The sequence below is a fragment of the Apteryx mantelli genome, chromosome 6, assembly GCF_036417845.1.
Source record: "Apteryx mantelli isolate bAptMan1 chromosome 6, bAptMan1.hap1, whole genome shotgun sequence".
NCBI lineage: Eukaryota > Metazoa > Chordata > Aves > Apterygiformes > Apterygidae > Apteryx > Apteryx mantelli.
In genome coordinates, this window is record NC_089983.1 from 42,291,722 (window position 1) to 42,310,299 (window position 18,578).

The window sequence follows — 18,578 nt, forward strand, 5'->3', positions numbered from 1 at the left end:
GGATTAAGTAGGGCTGAAAATAATCAATTGAATGGTATCTTGCTCTTAGTGATACTCAGTTTAGTATGGATAGTGAGAAGAATTTTGGGGTATCTTTTTGCCTTCTATTTATTTTGTTAACATATTCAGTTACATCTTCTGGGTGTGTACATTAGGCATGCACAAACTGATCAAACTGTATGGATAAATGTGCTTTTTCCGTGTTCTTGATAATCTGAGGTACTGATCTTAATCTCCATTTAGGTTGATAATGTAAGGAAAATATGACAGCAGCTACTGTTTATATGCAAGGGCACTGAACTGAATGAGCATTCAGAATCTACAGTGAGCATAGGATGTGTGATGTACAAAATGGATAAGCATGTCTGTGTTTTCAAACTAAATCTTCAAAATCTTACTCACTTGCAGTTGTTCAGTGGACTCTGCATGGCAAAGAGCTTGAACTTGTTGGATGCTAAGCAGTGCATAAATCTTGATAAGTTCAGTGGGAGCTGAATTTGTTTATAACTTATATAATTGAATCATAGACTTATATGATCCGTCTTTATAGTCCACCTCTTAGTCTAATTTAAAATAGGTGAAAAATATCAATTTAACTTTTAGCCATGGCTGGCAGATAATCAAAGGTGAAATTTAGCATAAATATTTATTTTTTTGCCCTTGCTGCTATCTCTGTACCATTAATTTGTGACTCATTAATATAGGATATAGCTCCTCTTGGTACAGGATATCCCTAAAACAAAGAGCTTAGCAGAGTTTAAAAGGATTAGACACTTCCATGAATATGAAAGAGGAGAGAAAACTTCCAGTTCTTCTGAGTAATAAAACTTACAGCTTTATTATTCTTGATTGTCAGTTGCAGGGTTTTTGTACCCTCTTTTGGAGCCTTATATATTTGCCAGTATCTGGACTGGCAAATAGTGGCTGATTAGATGGACTCCTGACTGGTCTCATGTAATGCTTCTCCTCATTTCCTCGTGTACAGTGTTTCTTCCCTTGTATAAAAATTAAGAAATGGGGGGGAAGGGGAGGGGAAGGAGGGTTGTTGAGCATCTTTACAGGATCTGAGCTTTAAAAAACAGTTTTATATGAGTGGTTATTTTCTTGTTTTTTGATACTGTGATAATACTGTATCAAATTAAGGAAAGGTACTGGGCTTGCACCAAAAATAACATAGAAGTGTTTCATCTTTCTAGATTATTCTAAGGCTATGTGTTCTCCCCTGTACTCTTAAATTTAACATTTACATTGTTTGCTTAGGAATGCAGGCTGAAGAAATAAGTTCTTTCTGTTTTATTAGGAAGGTTACATATCTTCTCTTCCTCTGTATATCTTAAAAAATAACTACGTAACATCATCAGCATCTTCATTCTCATGTGAACCTCTTCTTAATGAGGAAAGGACTGTGCTCTTTGAAATAGAGATGATAAATGATCCTGTTCCCTTGCACTTCAGTGTTGTCCTGTTAGCATTTTTGACGTGGACCGAATTGTTAAGGTTTTGTATCTGTATGTCTTTAACATCCAGGACTTAAGCTGTAGCAGATGCTGTTTGATTTTTGAAATCTTTAAAAGAAGTTTTGCAAGGATAAATGTGTAATATGTATGTATATCACTTTTTTTTTTTTTTTAGGAGACTGTCTTCACTTTGACGTGATGTGTGAAGTTTGCTAGTTTTCTTTCTTGTTTTGAAATTATTGTGGAAGGTATGTATAAGAAAAATAAATCACATTCTTTTTATGTTCACTTTTATCACAGCATATTGCTATCGATGTGCAGAAGCCAAATATAAAGAACTGTGGGGTTTTATTCTGTTACAAGTTAATTATACTGGCATTATGTCAATAAGTGGGGTAGCATGGCTGTCTAAAACTTCCCAAAATATAGTTTCTGTCTGTCTCTACATTCTGCACGAAGTTTTACAAGTTTTAGTTCTGTTCTAAAACTTAGTATATAAGCTTTAATAAGGTTCTGTTGCTATACTTTATTTATTTATTTAGGTAAATTGTGGGTTGGATATGAAAGATCAGATATTAAAAAAGACATTATGCTTACGAAAGAACACCAATTCAAATCAATGTAATAGGCATTTTAGTATTGCTGCTTAGACACACAGAAATGTTAATCATGACGCTTTGCAGTCAGATGAGGAAATAATAGCTGGTATTACTGTAATGTTTTTTAAAAATAATTCTGAGGCATAAGTATAGCCTTTTTAATTGGAATTTTAAAATCTGCTGATCAAAGATAAAAAAGAAATGGTGCAACATGTACTTACACGCTGAGTAACTTCATATATAGTGTCTTATCTGTGAAGTACTTGAGATTCTGCCATCCTTCTCTCCCACTGAGGGATCCTCATGCAAGGAATTTGTTTGAGTCTAACGTAGACAGGCTGAGTACAGTCTTAAGTAACTGCAGAATGTACCCAGTCTCCATTAACAATCTGCATGTGCTATAGGCTTTGAAGCAGTATATGGTGTGAACAGAGGAGTTGGGCATTTAATGCAGAAATGTCAAGCAGATCAGGCTCCTGTGATTCCTCCCTGTCTCCAGCCACCTCTACTGCTGTTACCTCAGTTACTTCAGCACATCAGTGATGAAAGGCTAGAGTGGTTTTCATTTCTAGTATACCTTACACCTGTTCATATATCACACTGCAGCCTGAGAAGGAAAGAGATTTCTTCCTTCTAGCTCCTTTGGAACTCTCCTATGCACAAGTTCCATTTTGGCTGTCTGTCATGCAAATGTGTGCACGGCCTGTAGGGTGTATATATAATATAACTTAATAGTTCGGAGGCTATTAATCATAATAAAATGGAGGCAAAATTTGTAGAGAGGAATACATTGTATCTATTAGACCAACTCATACAAACTGGAGGGGGGGAAAAAAAACAAAAAAAAAATCATACAAGCTTTCAAGTACTAAAACTGTTTGTTAGCTCACTCAGGCTTAAGATAATATCCGTAGTTATTCTTTGAGAACAAGTGTTTTCTTTTTTTATTCCGTGTCAAATAAAAACTGCCATTCCTTGCTGAGTCTTTCATAACTTTACTCCTACCTACTTACAAGCTTTTATTTTGTCAAGCCCCCTGTTTTATCAGCAAAGCAGAATAATTATCCAGAACTGATGCCTGCACTTGGAATATATCAGCATAGCTCTAGTGATACAATTATACTTCAATAGCTCTGTTGATTTTTGGAAAGAAGCTGTTTGAAATGCGGAGGAGGGAAAAGTGGCAAGACTTGAATATGGCAGAAACAGTACAGCAAAGGAGAGGAATGAGTCAAAGGTGGAAAACAGTGTAGTGGTTTCTAAAGCACTTGTGCGTATCTGAAAATTTGAATCATTAGTTTAAAGAACAGTCTGACCTGTACTAAAAAATCATGCAACGACTTCTTCACTGAAGACTTTGCAGGACAGTCTCCTTCATAAATAGTTTGTAAATAATGAAAGGATAGTAAATGATTGCATGTTGGTGTGTGCAGCAGAAATTACAAAGTGTAATTTAAATTAACCTAACTGTTTTAACCAAGCAAGTCATATCTGTTTACCAGTCATGATTTGTTGCATAACGGTGGATGATTAGTTTTTAGTTTGTTAAAGAGATCTCTCAGAGATGGTGAGTGTTTGGGTTTTCTATGCTGATTACATCATATGCCTTGCTATTTTTCTTAGCAAGTGAACTGAATTGATTCTTAAAGTATATCCATATAGAAGTGGTAGTGGAAACGTAAAACTGCCAAAATCTGTATCTTACTGAGGTTCACTGGCAAGTATTAATTTAAAAGATTTTATTATTAGTTGACTGAGGAATGAGATGTCTGTCATCTGTCTAAATTTATATTTGAAACTTTTTAATCATAAAATTGAAGGTCTTCCTAAATTTAGGTCTTCTAATGAGCATCCTTAAAGACATTAGACTAGATTCTAGCTGTTTCACCAGTTTGATCCCCTTCTAGTAGCCATAGTGAATGTAAGAATGCATGCAAGTCTGGCATGCTCATGATTAGCATTTGTTTGGAATAGGACTAATGAATCTTTTAAAAATCTTGCTAGTGTTTTAAGTCTCTCCTTCCACCCCCCAAAAATAAAAAGAGAAAGAAAGATAGTTTGCTCTTCCTTTCTCGGGGTCTTTTTTTTTTTGGAAAGCACTTGATCTCTTAGTGTAACTTCAGTGTTTTCAATAAATGTTAATACCTATTTTTAGTACAAGTGTTGCAAAGTCAAGCCCTCTAAAGTCAGGATGTGCCTTTTTTTAATTTTTACTTATTTATTTATTTTAGACCAACACAAACAGTATCAAGTCTGTTCTCTTATGTTTACTGTGTACATTGAATAAAGCAGATGTACTCTGCCTACTGAAAGAGAGGGAAAGAAATTTGGTCATGATCTATTTACACACTGCTGTAATGCTCATCACCTTTATAAATTTTTACTAGTAACTGTATATAGTCTTCTCCTCATCTGAATTTTTGCAGTGTCTTTTTTTTTTTTTTTTTTTTTTTGAACAGTGTACTGTATTTAAGAGTATTTAAGAGTAGTGTTTGCTGTAAGCATTTAAATCTAGCCATGATTTTCTGGTAATTCACCAGAATTGCTTAAATTGAAACCTTTCTAGTACTACCTTGAACAAGGACTCCTAAAGGCCATGAGGTGCCTATATGAAAATGATAATAGGTTTGTAGGTGTCGATCTGAATTTGTTTATGCTGTAATTTCTGGCATGTGTGTAGGACTTCTGTAATACACTCTTTTACAAAGACACCCTAGGTACACACTTACTTTACTGTTGTAGTTTTGGTTTCTCAGAAAATGAAGTGTTCTTAATTGATTATTCCTGTGTAACATACCAGCTGCACAGTCACATTTATAATCACATTGTTTGGGATTTTTTTTTAATAGGCAAAGCTTTCTGTTGCATATATTGTGTGCTTACTGTTAGTTTAAAAGATTTTTCACTAAAATTGGTGCTTGCCTGTACTTCATAAATTACCAGATAGGTAAATAAATGTTCTGGTATGAGTTCAAGGGCATGTGCAATTTAATTTTGTGAGTTTACAGCTGGATATTCTTTGTTCTTGGGTCAAGAGGGGGGTTTCCCCAACACTTGAAGGGATGGTAAATTACCCAAATGTATTGCCATGTCTTCAGAAATATTTGACTAATGCTGAAGTTTAAACACATAAGTTTCTGATTACCTTTAGTGGAATTGTGTTCAACACAACACATCAAACTAATTCCTACTGTAGGCTCAGAGTATCTGAATTTACCAAAATGAAGTAGTCTCAAAATTTACTGAACTTAGAGCATAGAATTTCCGAAAAGGCATTGCATGTTTTACCTGGTTTTGTTTACTTCAATGGCAAACTTACTTCAAAGTTAATACACTTTTGAAAAGTCTAGATTTACTTTTCGGTTGTCCCTAATGTCTATGAAAATCTCATGCCGGATCAGTTAAAAATCTGCTCTTAACAAACATAAGCATATATTTCTTGGCATGTTGGGTCCATTTCATATATGTGAAACACTTGATCCTCCCCACCCTCCCTGTTTCTCTTGTTTTAATCTTTTGTTTTTATTCCTTTTTTAATACTGAATAGGTTACAAATGGTGTGGGTTTTTATCATGAACCGAATGAGCTCCCAGAGCAATTCATCCACTCAGCGTAGGCGAATGGCTCTAGGAATTGTCATTCTTCTGCTTGTTGATGTGATATGGGTTGCCTCTTCAGAACTCACTTCTGTAAGTATTGTTACATGCATCTTTAAAAGAAAATAAAAGCCTGTATAAGAGAAAATCCCAGGGGGATTATAGTATTTCAAAAACTCAGTAAGTATTTTAGCATAATGTTCAACATTCTTTTCAGTATGGGGGGAAAAAAAGACAACGTCCTTCAGATTACAGAAGTAACCTGTGTACGCTAGAAGTTATGAACAAGCACAGTTCAGTGACTAGTGCTTTCAAGATGAAAGGTGTTACTGATTTATTAGCTTATGTTGTTTTATTTTCAAGTATTTACTATAGTTAGTGAGGTCATTTGTTTATTGGCATATTGATTAAAATAATGCACAGGCTTTTCCCAATAAGAAGTAAATGAGTTGTAGCATTAAAGACTAGGTAGTATGGTAGACTTTTATTTCAGAACACTTAAAACTCTAGGACCAAAGGAGTAGGGAGTCATTGACTTAACTCATGTAATTGCAGACAAGTTTATGTTATAATCTAGTTTGTATATTTACCATCGTAAAACTGATCTGGTATTTACATCACGTTAAATTTTAGGTTTTAGAACTTTGGCAATGAAAATTGATTTTTTTTTTTTTTTTGATAAATTCTTGTCAAGTTCAGATTTCTGAACTGTCATTAAGTAGCTATGTTTTATATTGATTTTAAAACTGAGAGTGGAAAAATGTTTGTACATAACATGCCATGTTACATTAACTAGAACTTTTTTTCAGGAAACTAGTGGAAGTACTACTGATAAGCTCTTTTTTCCTTTCAATTATGACTACTATAATATTGCTTACAAAAGTGGTCTTTTATTTAGAAAATATTTGTATGTAAATGTACTTCAGTCTTCTTTTAGTTTTATAGCATATCAATATGATGCCTCTTTAAATAGAAGTAAAAAGTAGTTTTCCTCTGGTGGCAGAATATCTTAAAGTGGTTCAGTGCCTTCTTGTTGGCGTTTAAGATGGTTTGGGAGGAAGCACCAGCAGAATAGGTGGGGCCACTCCTCTCTTTTGGTCATACGTGCCAGTACTTGTGGCATTCTGATTTTAGGAACCAGGCAGTTCTGGACTGTATACTTAAAACTGTTCATTCATTTTGTGTATTCTCACCTAATTGGTGAATAATTTTGGATACTGTAATTATTTTCTTTCCACAGTATGTTTTTACAAAGTACAACAAACCTTTTTTCAGTACTTTTGCAAAAACATCCATGTTTGTTCTATATCTCTTGGGATTTATTGTCTGGAAACCATGGAGGCAACAGTGTACACGTGGGTTTCGTGGAAGGCATGCAGCTTTTGTAAGTATTTTAACTTCATAAATGTTATGATCTTTGTGGAAGTGTGTATAGAATAATTTAAAATAATGTAGGAGGGAATAGAGACAGATGAACTTCAGATACTTGTAAAATAATGCTTTCATAAAAGCTGAATCGCACACAGCCAAGGCAAAGGCGGTGATTGTAGTAGCCTTTTGAGGGAAAGAAAATGAAAAAGCAGTATGAAATACAGCAGGAATCATAAAAAATGCTCTACTGGACCAGGCCATTGGCCCATCTAGACCGGTATTTTGTTTTGGAGGGTTACAGAAGATGATTCTTTTTAAGAAGAGCTTCTGAGCCTTACCGCTGTCTGTGGTCTGTTTTCTCTTACCTCATCCACACCTGTAAGCAGTTGAGTCAGTATGCTAACATTGTAGTTAGTGACTTTTTTCTCTCTGGAAGAACTAAGCATTGCATGCTAAGAGGTTTTGAGGTTTTTTAAAGTCATGCTTAGGAAAGGTTGGTAGAATTATACTTTTGCTGTCCATATTGTATTTTTGATGGACCTCATGCACATAAATGGCTTTATATTGCCCATCCTAGACCTAGGCATATTTTATGCTAGTGCCTAGAATTATTGGCGTGTCACAGAGATAGGTTTTCCAAGTAAATTAGATGTCTGGAAGAGTACTTGTTCTGTGCCAGTGTTTTCGAATGCTGAACAGCAGGACTCAGGAAATGGGAAGGCATTTAGTCTGATCTAATCCCCCATTAAAATAACCGAAAAGATGGTCCAAGAACATTCTGTTAATAAACATGTCTTTACAGAAAATAGCTTATATGAAAGGAACTGACTTTACTCCTTCTGTATATCATGTTTCATTGATAGTGATAGTTGTAGGTGTAACATGCTTAAAAATCATTTGGCTTGATGTCATATAACATTGCAGTTATAAAGTAGCACACAGCCTTCTGTATTAAAAACAAAAAAAGTCTTGTATCAAACGCAGTACACTATTTAGAGTTTGCTGACATCTCAAAATAATTTTTAGTTGGTCAGTCTTTGCTATCAAATGTTTGTGGGTAGCATGACCCATGTGTTAGGCTTGACGTTCTTTAGGAGTTCCGTAGATAATCTGGAAATAACCAGAGTTTACGGATTCTTTATTGGCAATAATGACGAACACTAGCAAAAGGAAACTGCTAAAGGATGGTGAGTTATACAGAGCAGTTAAACTGATCAACTTTACCAAACTAGCCCCATGTAAACCAAATACATGCAGATAAAGCCATCAGTGAACTAGGAAGAATCAATCTGAGCGGACTGGTAGAATGTACCTGGAGCAGAGGTAGGGGTTGTATTGACCAGCTGAATCCAGTGCAGTGCTATCGCAAAGAAGAGGTAATGTGATCCTCTCTATTAACTGGGCAGCAATGAATAAGAGTGCTGCATCTGTTGTGGTCATGTGTGGCACTTATGAGAGTAATACTGGAATCCCCCTTTTTTTTTTCTTTCTTTCTTTTCTTTCTAATTCTGTAAAAAAAAAAAAAAAAAAAAAAATTTTCTTCTAATAACTCATAGGAAATAGCCATTAATTTTGATGCCAGCATGTTTTGAAAGAACAACGTGAGAAAGGACTGTTGTTTGCAGTTTGAAATAAGGCAGAGATTTTATTTTTTAAAAGAACTTAGTTAAACATTCAACTCTCTAATTATTGTATCTGCTTTTAAAGTGCATTGTGTTTGTCAACCTGGAACAAAGATGATGTGTCTATTATTATTTCAGTAATGATTGTATATGTAATTTCTTGTATGTTAGTTTAAGTTCCTTTAATTAAGCTTTATTTAATAGCTTTCCTACCAGCATGGCAGAACAGCAAGCTGCAGGTCAGGGAACAGGGCTGGCCATGCTTGTTAGGATGCAGAAAGCAAGAAGAAAAAGGCGGTACTTGAGCTCACCCTAATTTAAGCCTTGTTAAAACTAAGGCAGAGTTCCAGGTTTTTATGCGAAGGAACCTTGCCTCATTTGAATGAACAGTCAGGAGTGCTGTTGTAATATATGCGCAATAATTTAGTGAAGTGTGTTCTAGTATGTCTCACTAAGGCTGCACTTTACAGTTTTTGGCATTCTAACGTCCTGATGCTGCACTGATACGTGGATAGGCAGTTGAAGCCACTGGGGCTCTCCAAGAGGGACAGGGAATTACTTAATTGAAGTGCTTTACTTCTAAGCTTTCTTGTTTTTTTTGAGGATGTGTGTTTTGGGGGGAGGGGAGGGGACGGAGAATGGTGACAATTATGGCAAAAGGTATTAAAAAAGGCCTGTTCTCAAAAACTTTTTCAGTTACTAATAACTCTATTGTGTCTTGATAGATCATTACATTTAAGGTTCTGTAATTAGTTTGCAGATGCTGAAGGTTATTTTGCTGCCTGTGCAACAGACAACGCTGTAAACAGTTCTCTGGTAAGTTCCATAATTTACAAATGTTAATGCTTTGTAGTAATATAACACCATTATCCCACCTCTTGTTTAAAAATTTTGTCCACTTAAATGTAACAGCTTTCAGCAAATGGAATTAGTTTAACTTTGCTTTCAACACAATGAAAATAATTAACTTAATATATTAGTAACAAGTGTTGTGAATAATGCCATTACTTACTATAAGAAATACAGGTTCTCAGCTTAATAAAATATTTACTTGAATGTTTCTGTCGTAGTTTGACTGTGAAACAAATATTTATATCATACAAAGGAAGCCTTTACATGTTCAGCTCAGTAGCTGCCAAAGCAAAATGTGGAGAGCTAGTGGTAAAGCCAAATGTCTTTCAAGACTAAGGCATACAACAGAATCATTCAGTTAGCTGAGTATCTTGTATACTGTGATCCTGCATTGCAATTTGAATGAGAAATGGACTGCCTTCTTCCTTCCAGTGGATGGGGGGGATTACAGTTTACTGAATCGAGTGTCAGTGCTGGCGTTCTGCTGATAAACTGGATTGCCAGATTGCATTTTTGCTGTGTTTCTCATCATCCATGAGTTATGGCTTGTTATGCACCTGTTGGTCAGACTGCTGCTTAATCTGGATACCTAAATCAGAGGCTACACTAGGAAATTTTCTGGTTCCTAATAAAAATGCAGCTAACAGAACTCTCTTACAGCTTATTTTAATTTAAATAAGCAGCTTAACACTTGTCTTGTTGGAAGTATTTAAGCAATTAAAACTTCTGCTAAGAGTCTCTGTATGTTGGAGTTCTTTTCCCAAAGTTCATATGACACTTAGCTGTAGTTCGTCAGCTTCTCACAGTCACGGGAGGAAAACTAGTGTGTGTTGATTTTTGTATACATACTCTGTATTTTATGTTTCTAATTTAGTATTTGAACAAAAGCTGTAGATCTACTGAAATTTCTGTGATTTTTGTAAATTTTTCTTTTTTTAAATTCAAGTTTTGAATTTTGAGGGATGAGCTTTGTGTTCATGAGGATATGCACACAAGCACACAATTATATTTGAGTGCTGTGTCTGTTATTTAACATAAAATATAGATAATGTATGACAAACTTCTTCATGAGCCTATCCAGTGTGCCAAAACACTCCTTAAAATTTAATTGTTAATATTTCACCAAACTTTTCTTTTGTATTTAGTTTTCTAATACGCTAAATTAATTTTACTGCTTATAATTTAAATATCCTGCTTAACTGTATTTTACTTATACTGATTCATTTCAGAGTGAACCTTTATATGTTCCTGTAAAGTTTCATGATTTGCCAACTGAAAAAAGTGGCAGTAATAATAGTGATGCAGAGAAAAGTGAGTAAAGACTTTTGGCATGCTGAAATGCCAGTTCTTTGGTGAAAGGGTTGTTTTCCTGTTTGTTGGTATAGCCTCTATCGTGTTGTAGGACTTGTTGTATGTGTCTCTCTCTTCCCCCCACCCCTATAAATCTCTTATTACAAGCATTGCAGTTGTGTATATTTACTTTCAGGTAGAGAAAACATAGGCCTCTTGTTCAGTTTACCTTTCTTGGTCACTACAGATCCAGCCTATGTTTATCTCAAGGGACCAACTGGGTTCAGTACTTGTGATTCTTTCCTTCTGGGCTTGTATGACCAGCAGCAGTGAGTCAGCCTCTGGAAAAACAAACTATTGTCCCTTTTAGAGCAGGAGCAAAGCAGTCAAAGTAAGAATTTTAACAGTCTACGTGCATTCCGATTTTATTTAAGCCTCCCTATCTTGTGATAGTAGCTGAAACAGGCCTAACTGTCCCAGGTGACTAATGAAACGTTGACTATCAAAAAGATCCATTACCTGGTAGTCTGCAGAAAAGAGTCCCTGCTTATGGAAGGGAAAGTCTCTGTGTTTATGTTAATTTCGAGGTGACGGCTCACTTGTTCAGAACCGTTTTGATAGGCTCTGCTATCCTCCTGTGATAACCTGCACCAAACACCTACGGGTCATTTGAGCTAGAACTTTTCCTCTTTTCCTTTTTAGGAAATGAGGTATTGTTTCATGTTAAATTAGGCTCGTATTTGCAAGTGGCATGTAACTTTCTTCACACAAGATACTAATAACACTGCAGTACTCTTATAAATAAAATCTGAAACAGTTCAATCGTGGTATGCAGATTAGTTACACACAGGTTGGATTCCAAATGAGGAAGCGACCTCCTAGTCTCTGCTAAGCTTTGAGGTCTGTGGGGCACTCTGGTCCTCTGGATAAAACACTGTCCCTGCAGTCAGCTATAGCTGTGTGCAGTTTCTGGGTGCTTTTCTTTAATTGGTTGATAGTCAATCTTATATGTATATGTTATCAATACAGAATAATTCTTGCCTAAAAGTTGGTTGATGCCTTGCAGGGATTTTTTTTTTTTTTTTCTCCAGGGAGGTGGGAAGGATGGCACTTTTCAGTGAGGCTTTTGTGGATGGACAACAGTACTGATTTAAAACAATAATTGTGCTTTGTCTTATTAGCCGCCTATAAAATAGCAAAATACTGCCTTAATAAATAAAAATAAGTCTTTTATTTATATAAAAACTTGTTATGGTTTGTGAAGTATTGTAATCAATGCAGTATTAAAACATCAGAGTTTTATTTTTGTGTTGTTTTGGCTTAAAAAGTTTAATGATCATATGCAACTGTGTCTTTTTTTTTTCTTCTTCTTAAGCTCCTAAAAAGCCTCGTGTAAGGTTCAGTAATATTATGGAGATTCGACAACTCCCATCAAGCCATGCATTGGAAGCGAAGCTCTCTCGCATGTCATATCCAACTGTTAAGGAGCAAGAATCAATATTAAAAACTGTAGGGAAACTCACTGCGACTCAAGTAGCAAAAATCAGCTTTTTCTTTTGCTTTGTGGTATGTGCTCTGTTCTTTCAGAAAACTAAGTAATTTAATTGAAACTTATAATAATAGTGAAAATTATCTTATCTGTACAGTATTGAGATGTCTTGTATTCTTTATGCCTCATTTTGTAAAGGTAGTATAAGGAGTAACCTCAAGAATAAGAAGTAAAACAAAAAGATCCTGGGTGTGTAAGTTAACTGTAAAGTCAGTTGTAAGTTATGCCATGCTTTCCTGCTATGCTGTCCAATATAGGTATGTTTGGTGCAGCAAAATCTAGGGTTACATGAATGCGAGCTCTTATGTCGCTGTGCTTAAATGTCACTGCTTTCTTTCTATGGGCCATCACAGAAAGTGACATCTTATGCCTCACTCTGTGGCATTGTGCCCTCAAATGCTATGAAGAGATGGTACTTGCCTGTCCTTCAGCTCCACTGAGAGCTACAGAGTTTAGGAATTTGTTGGTCGTTTGTGTTTCTAGAATCATTATTTTACGTACAAAACAGATCCTCTTTATGCTTTTCATGGATGCTCCTGTTACTAGTGTGTATGTGTATTTCTTGGACAACATAATCCTGTTTAAGACTACAGAGAGCAGTAGCTTCCCTGAGAATATATCAGAGCTCTTCATAATGAGATCTTGACCAAAAGATGATAAAACAGTTGCTGCTTTTATATTTATGAAGGAATTCACAGACATGAATCCTTCCAAAATATCTCAGAGGTATATAATGTAAGTGGTTTTTAGAGTGGAGAGCAATGCCCGTTTTGAGTACTCTTTTTAAATAAAATCAAAAAACTCATTAGGTTGATGAATGTCCCATGTTTCTCTAGAAATTTCTTTACAACCCCAGTGCAGTAATCATCTCAAAGCACTTCCTAAACAAGTTGTACCTTTAGTTACTACTGAATAGCTATTATCATTTAATTTGAATCATTTAACGTTGAATTATTTAGTTATGTTTCAGTTCTGAAGTATGTTATTTCATTGCTGTGTTCTGGTTTTATTTTTGGAGAAATTGTTTCTTTAAATAGGTTTTTTTTAAAGAACTGACAAACATAAATTATGTTGCTATCCATATAGTCACTAAATTATTTTTCTTGTTCTCCAGTGGTTCTTGGCAAATTTCTCTTACCAAGAAGCTCTATCAGATACCCAGGTTGCCATAGTTAATATCTTGTCTTCAACCTCTGGTGAGTTTTATTTACACCATCAGATGTGCATTATAAGGCTGTTTATAACATAAAATCATTTGGCTTGCATTGGACTTGTATAATGTCTTACCTGTGTTTTGTGGGGATGGTAAGGCTTAAAACCATTGAATATGTTTATTTAAAAATTTCACGATATCATTGCAAGTTATTGTGCTTTCGTCATGATGCCATCCTTTTTGCTACTCAAATTCTTTTGTTTTGGTATACTTCTGTGATTATGTCTATATATTAAAGACCTGTACTTGGAGTGTAATAGGCTTAAAGTAAAGGTGGTATTATCACCTTTCCTTCCCGCCCCGCGCCGATATAATTCGGAGTAAAAAATTTTCTTGCTAACTATTTGTAAACATAAATTTGTGTTAGAGGTAAAAAATGTAGACTACCTAAATATTATGCATTACAACCCTTGCTTTACAGGTTTTGTTAAAGGCCCAAATGGAAGCAGTCCGTGTTTTGAGGAGTAATTTCTGTTGTTTAATAAAATCAGTTTTGAAAGTACAATTATGTGATTTGGACTGACTTTTCAGGCTTCTTGCAGTTTGTGGTTAGTAAGTAAATGAAAGCCTTTTTCAGAGTTGAGCTTGTATTTGCTCATTTAAATATTCAAATCCTAAAGTGATAGTTTCATGATAGATATTTCAGATTAAAATTGTGAACACTAAGATGAAATAGGTAAATATGTGAAATACAAAGAACAAATGTCAGTGCAGTTTACTGAACAAAATAGTAGCAAAACTTGATTGTATAAACTCTTCTTATTTTCTCTTGCAGGACTTTTTACTTTAATCCTAGCTGCAGTCTTTCCCAGTAACAGTGGGGATAGGTTTACCCTTTCCAAATTGTTAGCTGTTATTTTAAGGTAAGAATATGGAATGGAACATTTGATTAAAATCTTGCTGATGTAGTGAGGGGAAAAAATATACCTACAGTATCCATGACAATATATGGTATGCTTCAGTGTTTTGTTTGTTTTTGTGTTTTGGGGGGTTTTTTTTGTTTGGGTTTTTTTTAAATCCTTGCTCCACGAACAAGTTGAGCAAGTACATTAAGAAGTCTTTCTAAACACTTCATGTAGTGAACAATTACCAAATCTCATGCTCCTATTGTAAATTAGGATAATGAAATTTCTGTAGAAAATACTTGGACTTATTTTCTTGTTGTTTAATTATGTGTTTTGGGGTTTTTTTTGTACAGATGGAAAGAAAGAGGTTTGACGTTTAATGTCTTGTCAGCCTGTTTCATTAAATGCCTGATGCATTTGTTCAGTGAAGTCGGTAAAGATTTTTTTTTTTTCTTTTTAAGCTTTGCATCAGGCCTTAAAAATAGAGAATTCCTTTTGGCTTTGCCAGAAGTGTGTTTGGGTTGTTAAAAAAAAAAAAAAAAAAAAAAAAAAAATCTGAAGTTTTAATGCTTTTGTGAGGCTTTCTTCCACCTTCCCTCTTCCCCCTTTTGTTTTTATTTCACCTTTGTAAAAAATATATATATGTTTAAGTATCATTTTGTGTTTCTTCTTTTTTGCTAGCATTGGTGGTGTAGTACTTGTTAACCTTTCTGGATCTGAGAGATCTTCTGGAAGAGATACAATAGGTATTTTTTTTATTTTTTACCCTGAAATATGCAGTGATGAGTACCATTGTAAACACTTGACAATACTCAGAAGGTCACATAGAAAGATATATATTTCTTACTCGCACTCTGGCCTCATAGCTCCTGAAACTAGACATTTATAATGATGGATTTTTATGTGTGTAGCTTACTTAAGACAGTAATTAGGTATTCAAGCTTTCTGCCTTTTTTAAACACTTTTCCTATAGTAATGGATTCAGTAATAAACAATTATGAAACTGTCAAATAGAGATTTAGTTATGTTTAAAAGAATGTGATGCTAATATGTATAATGTATTTGGCATGTCTTAAGTCAGTATTTCTCATCTTTACAGGTTCCCTGTGGTCCCTTATAGGAGCAATGCTGTATGCTGTGTACATAGTAATGATAAAAAGGAAAGTAGACAGAGAAGATAAGCTTGATATACCAATGTTTTTTGGTAAGGCTGATAACACTAATGAAGAAAGTTTTAATTCAGTGTGTGATTAAACTGTTTGCTTTCAGGCGCTTAACTATATAGTAAGTGTTTAAGGGCCCAGAAAAGGCATGGAAGTAGGGAAGACCTATTTGTTCCCATGATTATCAGTGCTTTGGAGACTGGTTTGAATTGTTTCTTGTTTATAGTTTTGACAACAAAAGATAACATTATCCATTGGAATGTAGACAGTCTTTCTAGACTCAAAGGATCTTTTAAATCTCAAAACTGTAAATATCTGACTAAAGTGTTGCTTGTCAGTTTCAGGTAAAGTTTCTTATATTTCTTTCCTCTAAAAGACTTAAAAGTGGCAACAAAACAGTATTTTATGTATGCGTGTTGTCAGAATAGCAGAATTTAATGAAGATTGTAGTTCTGAAGAAGCTGAAAGGTCTTTATTATGATTTACTTTTGTTAATATTGTTTTCACATTCAGGTTTTGTAGGGCTGTTTAATCTGTTGCTGCTATGGCCAGGATTTTTCCTGCTTCACTATACTGGGTTTGAAGCATTTGAGTTTCCCAACAAACTCATATGGATGTGCATTGTCATTAATGGCCTTATTGGAACAGTTCTGTCAGAGTTCCTCTGGTTGTGGTACGTACTATTTACTTTGCCTGTATTTTCACATAAATTGTCTTACCTGTGTTTTCAGATGTTAAGATGTCAAAATATCTAGGTAGTCTTTTTGCAGTCTAGCTGTAAGTGCAGTTTGAGTTAGAGGATGTTACCCAGCATATCACAATGTACTATTTAAGAGTAACAGATAATTTTAAAGAGCAGGTGATGTGGCCTTATAGGATTAGGACATATATTTATTAAGATGTTATCTGCTTAGCTCATTATAGAATTAACATTTGAGATGAAAAGACTTTGTGGCATAGGTTGTAGTGGTAATAGAGCATGAATTTCTGTTCTTAAAGTTCTCCAGTTTCTAAGGTTTTGTGTATGTTGGATATACATGAGTCAGAATCCAGCAAATTAAGTATTCTGTAGTTGATATCTTAAAAGTTTTTCAAGCCCTTTAAAATTTAAAGACTTCATAGACTTGCACTAAATCTCATTAGAGATTATCACTGCATCACTAAGATAATTCAAACATTATCCTAGCTTTTGTTTGTTAATTTAATAATATGATATTCTGGATAAGTCAGCAGCAGAGAGGACTGAACGTGAGAATCCTAGATGAACAGTTTAAAAATAGCAGATTTCAAAATTTGTGTGTAGCACTTAGAAGGATTGAACATTATTAGAGAACTTGGCAATAAGGCAGAGTTCCCAGCTTGAGAGAATGTTGGGAGTCTAAATTTGTTTTGGACCAGAATTAGATTAAAATAAGGGTAGAATAGAAAATTATACAAGTTGGTAAGCCTGTTTTATTCCAGAAACACTGAGGAAGAGTTTCCAAAAAGATATGTGCTATGCTGTATAGCTCTCAGTGAACTAGATGCCAATTTTAACACTACATTTTGAATAAGTGTGGTAGTTCATGAGCTTTTGTGTGGGAGTCTTTGGCTTTTAGCCTCTGAACCTCACGGTAGAGAGGTTAGAAAACCTTATGGAATAGCTAGTCTGAAATGGAGACATCCATAATCCTAAGTTCTGGGACAGTGCTACAACAAAAAATCAAGGTGGAGTTCCATGAAAACATTTCTTCTGCATGTTCAGCAGAAGTTTAAAACTGTGGAGGAAGTTTTATCAGTACATTTTGTGTTTATTGGCAAATTTTTAACCAGTCTTAGTTACAAATGCATTACAGAATATGTTTCTCTGTAATTAGTTTAGTTTATTGGTGGAAAATGTTTGCAATGTTGCCACGGTCATACATTTCTTACCAGCTTAGGGTAAAGTACATGTGTGCACACACACTTTTTTAATACACATACTACTTATGTAACTATTCAAAATGATAATCTAGTCAATTAAAGAGCTATTTTTATTTCCAGTGTCATTTTTCCCTAGAATTTCTGGCTTAGACTAATTTCAGAGCTCATGTGGAGGTCATCTTTTTCCCTCTCCAGTTTGTCCTTAGTATGATCCTCTATTCTTTGTTTGCATGCAAATACTATCATTTAACCCATTTGTTTACCTCACCCAACTGGATGCCACCAAATAAATAATGTAGTGGTAGACTAAACTCTTAATTCATCGTTTTTTCCTTCCTCATAAGTTTGCATGACATCCTCTACTGTTTAATCATTTATGATGTTCTGGTAGTCAGATTGGTTCTAATTCAGAAATATTGTAGTGCTGAGGTACAAAACTAGTCCCTAATGATGCAAAAGGGGATTTACAATGGGGGGGGGGTGTTACAAAAATTAAAAGTTTCTAAATCTAAAATGTTTTGTTTCCTTTCTGTTCGTTTCTCATCTGCATACATTTTTCTTTATTTTAAAGGAGCAAACCAACCTCAAGTGGTTATAAATATCCAAACTGGTCATTATTGCTTGGCTGAAAGAGATAGCCTTATAGGAGGACCAATGGCTTGGTTTGGAAGTACTCTTCTAGTTTAATTGGAGAAATAAGTGCATGAAATCATGGTTTAGAAAAAGTTTTCCAGATGTTTCCCCAAATGTTTGTGTTTAAAAGGTGTTAACAAACTCCAACAATGTTATGAGATGAATGAAAATAACTTTTTCTTCATAGAACGTGATTCACTGAGCATAGTTTCTGTGGTGGTATACCTGCTAATTTTACAGTCTCTTGAATAAAGATCTAGTACAGGGGAAAAAACCACAAGTTTTAGAACTTTAACAAAAATTATCAAGTAGGTATTTTCTTCATATGGTAGAATAGAATATTTCATAGAGACATACCTGCTAACAAACTTTATTTGACGCTTGGGAGCTTTTGACTTGATTGATCATAATGTGGAAGTTATAGCTTTTTGTTTTGGATTTTTATGCTGTTCACTTGATGTTGAAATGGCTCAGACTAGTCAAGTT

At 34.7% G+C, this 18,578-nt stretch overlaps 1 protein-coding gene across 5 annotated transcripts in view; it reads left to right on the plus strand.

Moving 5' to 3' along the window:
* The window catches only part of SLC35F5 (solute carrier family 35 member F5), a 42,153-nt gene that overhangs the window by 3,428 nt on the left and 20,147 nt on the right, over positions 1-18,578 (plus strand). For all 5 annotated transcript variants that reach the window (XR_010884608.1, XM_067299353.1, XM_067299352.1 and 2 more), the window contains exons 3-13: positions 1,633-1,705; positions 5,604-5,745; positions 6,893-7,036; positions 9,399-9,461; positions 10,727-10,808; positions 12,163-12,353; positions 13,451-13,532; positions 14,325-14,412; positions 15,076-15,140; positions 15,494-15,598; positions 16,071-16,230. Coding sequence is in view for 4 of the 5 variants with exons in the window: in XM_067299353.1 (XP_067155454.1) it covers positions 5,611-5,745; positions 6,893-7,036; positions 9,399-9,461; positions 10,727-10,808; positions 12,163-12,353; positions 13,451-13,532; positions 14,325-14,412; positions 15,076-15,140; positions 15,494-15,598; positions 16,071-16,230 (1,115 nt within the window). In the remaining variant the exon portion in view is untranslated. The remainder of the gene's footprint in view (positions 1-1,632; positions 1,706-5,603; positions 5,746-6,892; positions 7,037-9,398; positions 9,462-10,726; positions 10,809-12,162; positions 12,354-13,450; positions 13,533-14,324; positions 14,413-15,075; positions 15,141-15,493; positions 15,599-16,070; positions 16,231-18,578) is intronic.